At 37.6% G+C, this 2,147-nt stretch overlaps 1 protein-coding gene across 1 annotated transcript in view; it reads right to left on the bottom strand.

Moving 5' to 3' along the window:
• CCDC53 (coiled-coil domain containing 53) overlaps positions 1-2,147 on the bottom strand; it is a 59,239-nt gene that overhangs the window by 20,207 nt on the left and 36,885 nt on the right. Inside the window, exon 5 of the mRNA XM_008588777.1 lies at positions 754-818. Within this exon, the coding sequence (XP_008586999.1) occupies positions 754-818 (65 nt within the window). The remainder of the gene's footprint in view (positions 1-753; positions 819-2,147) is intronic.

The raw sequence follows: 2,147 nt of genomic DNA, 5'->3' as shown, positions 1-2,147 counted from the left end.
ACACACACACACACACACACACACACACACACACACACACACACACACACACACACAAGAAAAAGGCAGTATAGGAAAAAAAAAAGTCATCAAATTCCAGCTCCTTTGGATATCTAGATTCATCACTGATCCATTGAAACTGCTCTACAAAGTGTAAGAGATGTAATGGAGTTTGGATGTGTTATCCCCTCCAAAACTCATGTGGAAATTTGATTACAATGTGGCAGTCTTGGAAACTGATTGAGTCACGGGGGTTGATCCCTCATGAATGGATTAATGCTCTCCCTGGGGGAGGGGGTTTAATAAGTGAGTTCTCGCTCTATCAGTTCCCATGAGAGCTCGTTGCTTAAAAAGACCCTGGCACCTTCTCTCTCTCTTGCTTCCTTTCGCCATGTGATCTGCTTGTACCTGCCAGCTGCCTGCCACTTTCCACCATGAGTAGAAGCAGCCTGAGGCCTGTGCCAGATGCAGCTGTCCCAGAATTGTAAGCCAAATAAACCTCTTTCCTTTATAAATTACCTAGTCTCAGGTATTTCTGTTATAGCAACACAAAACGGACTAGAACAAGATGGTTTTATTACTATATGATATTCTTATTTTTTGTAACATAGCACTGAAACTATTTATGAAGATGATTTCTTCAACCACAGAACATTGTATAGGAAAATATAGAGAGGAACTAAAATATTTTTATTATAACTGACAAATTCAATATCTTGGCAGTCATATCATTATGTTAGAAGAATTACTTACTCAAGAAGATCTGGGTCTAGTCCTTCTGATATCATTTTATTTCTTATTGCCATCACTGGAACACCCTAAGCAAAGAACACAAGATAATAATTCAGTCATTCTGTTTACAATAGCCAAGACATGGAACCAACCTAAATGTCCATCGAAGGATGATTGGATAAGGAAACTGCGGTATATATACACCATGGAATACTACTCTGCCATAAAAAAGAATGAAATACTACCATTTGCAACAACGCAGATGACCCTGAAGAAACTTATGTTAAGTGAAATAAGCAAAGCACACAGGGATAAATACCTCCTGCACTCACTCACATGTGGGAGCTAAGAGAGAAAGAAGGAAGGAAAGAAAGACCACAGTAGTGCATTGGACTTGAGAGGGAGAGAACAATCTAGGGGCTAAAAAGGGGAGGGGGGGGAAGGGGGGAGGTGGAGTGAGGTTGGGGATAATTGGGTGGGGGACACAGGGTACAAATGCAATTTGTGGTAACAGGTATAGAGCCAGTATGAATCTGGCCCCCACATCATGGGCACAAGGGGTGACAATCACCTTTGTATCTCATGAATATCCATAACCAAAAAAACCCCAAAAAAGCCTCCTTTGTATGTCTCTACATACCACCTAAAACAAGACCTTTAGAAGCCTCATTATTTAAAACAGTTCTTGTTTGATTTTATGTTAGTACAAAGATACTTCAAAGAGTTCATGGAAAGATACATATTATCTTTTAATTTTATTTTTCCATGAACTTTTTGAAGTACCCTCTTATGTGCAGAGCAGTTCAATAATCCAATAAGGTATGCATTTTATACTGATTTAATGGAGCAAGTACTGTCCAATACCATATAAGCCTAAATTAAGTCATTTGCACTTATTCATTACCAAGTCTGCCGTACAGAAGGCAGAGATCATATTCTCACCCTTATGCCACCAAAAGAAAGAAAACATTGATAACTCAAATGATTAAAACACTGGCTAGAGGGATACAATGAATACTTAATATGAATAAATGTCTTTTCAAATAAAGATTTCAGGGCTTTCTATTGTTAAGTATAACTATGTCAATGCTTTTTTTTCATAAGAAAATGGTCTAATTCCATTTGGACACATTAGGCTCAAAGGTCAAACATAATTCAAGAACCCTCCTAGGCCTATATTATCCATCTTTCCAACACCAGTGCAAGCACTAAGTAATAATAATTCTAGAAGTGTATAAGCTGCAAAAACATTGAGAACATGTGAATTTCAGAGTTCAGGTTAAGAATATCAAAACAGTAAGAAAAGAATATGTCAGAAATAAATACTGTAGGAATTTACTTGACAAGAGAACTGATTTGATGAATAAATAAACATTTATTGAAAGCTCACTTGGTAAAGCTCTGAGGGGGGAAGA

This window comes from Galeopterus variegatus, unplaced genomic scaffold (assembly GCF_000696425.1).
Source record: "Galeopterus variegatus unplaced genomic scaffold, G_variegatus-3.0.2 Scaffold5029, whole genome shotgun sequence".
NCBI classification, from domain to species: domain Eukaryota; kingdom Metazoa; phylum Chordata; class Mammalia; order Dermoptera; family Cynocephalidae; genus Galeopterus; species Galeopterus variegatus.
The sequence above is the reverse complement of the archived record's forward strand: the minus strand, read 5'-3'. Positions and strand labels throughout refer to the sequence as shown.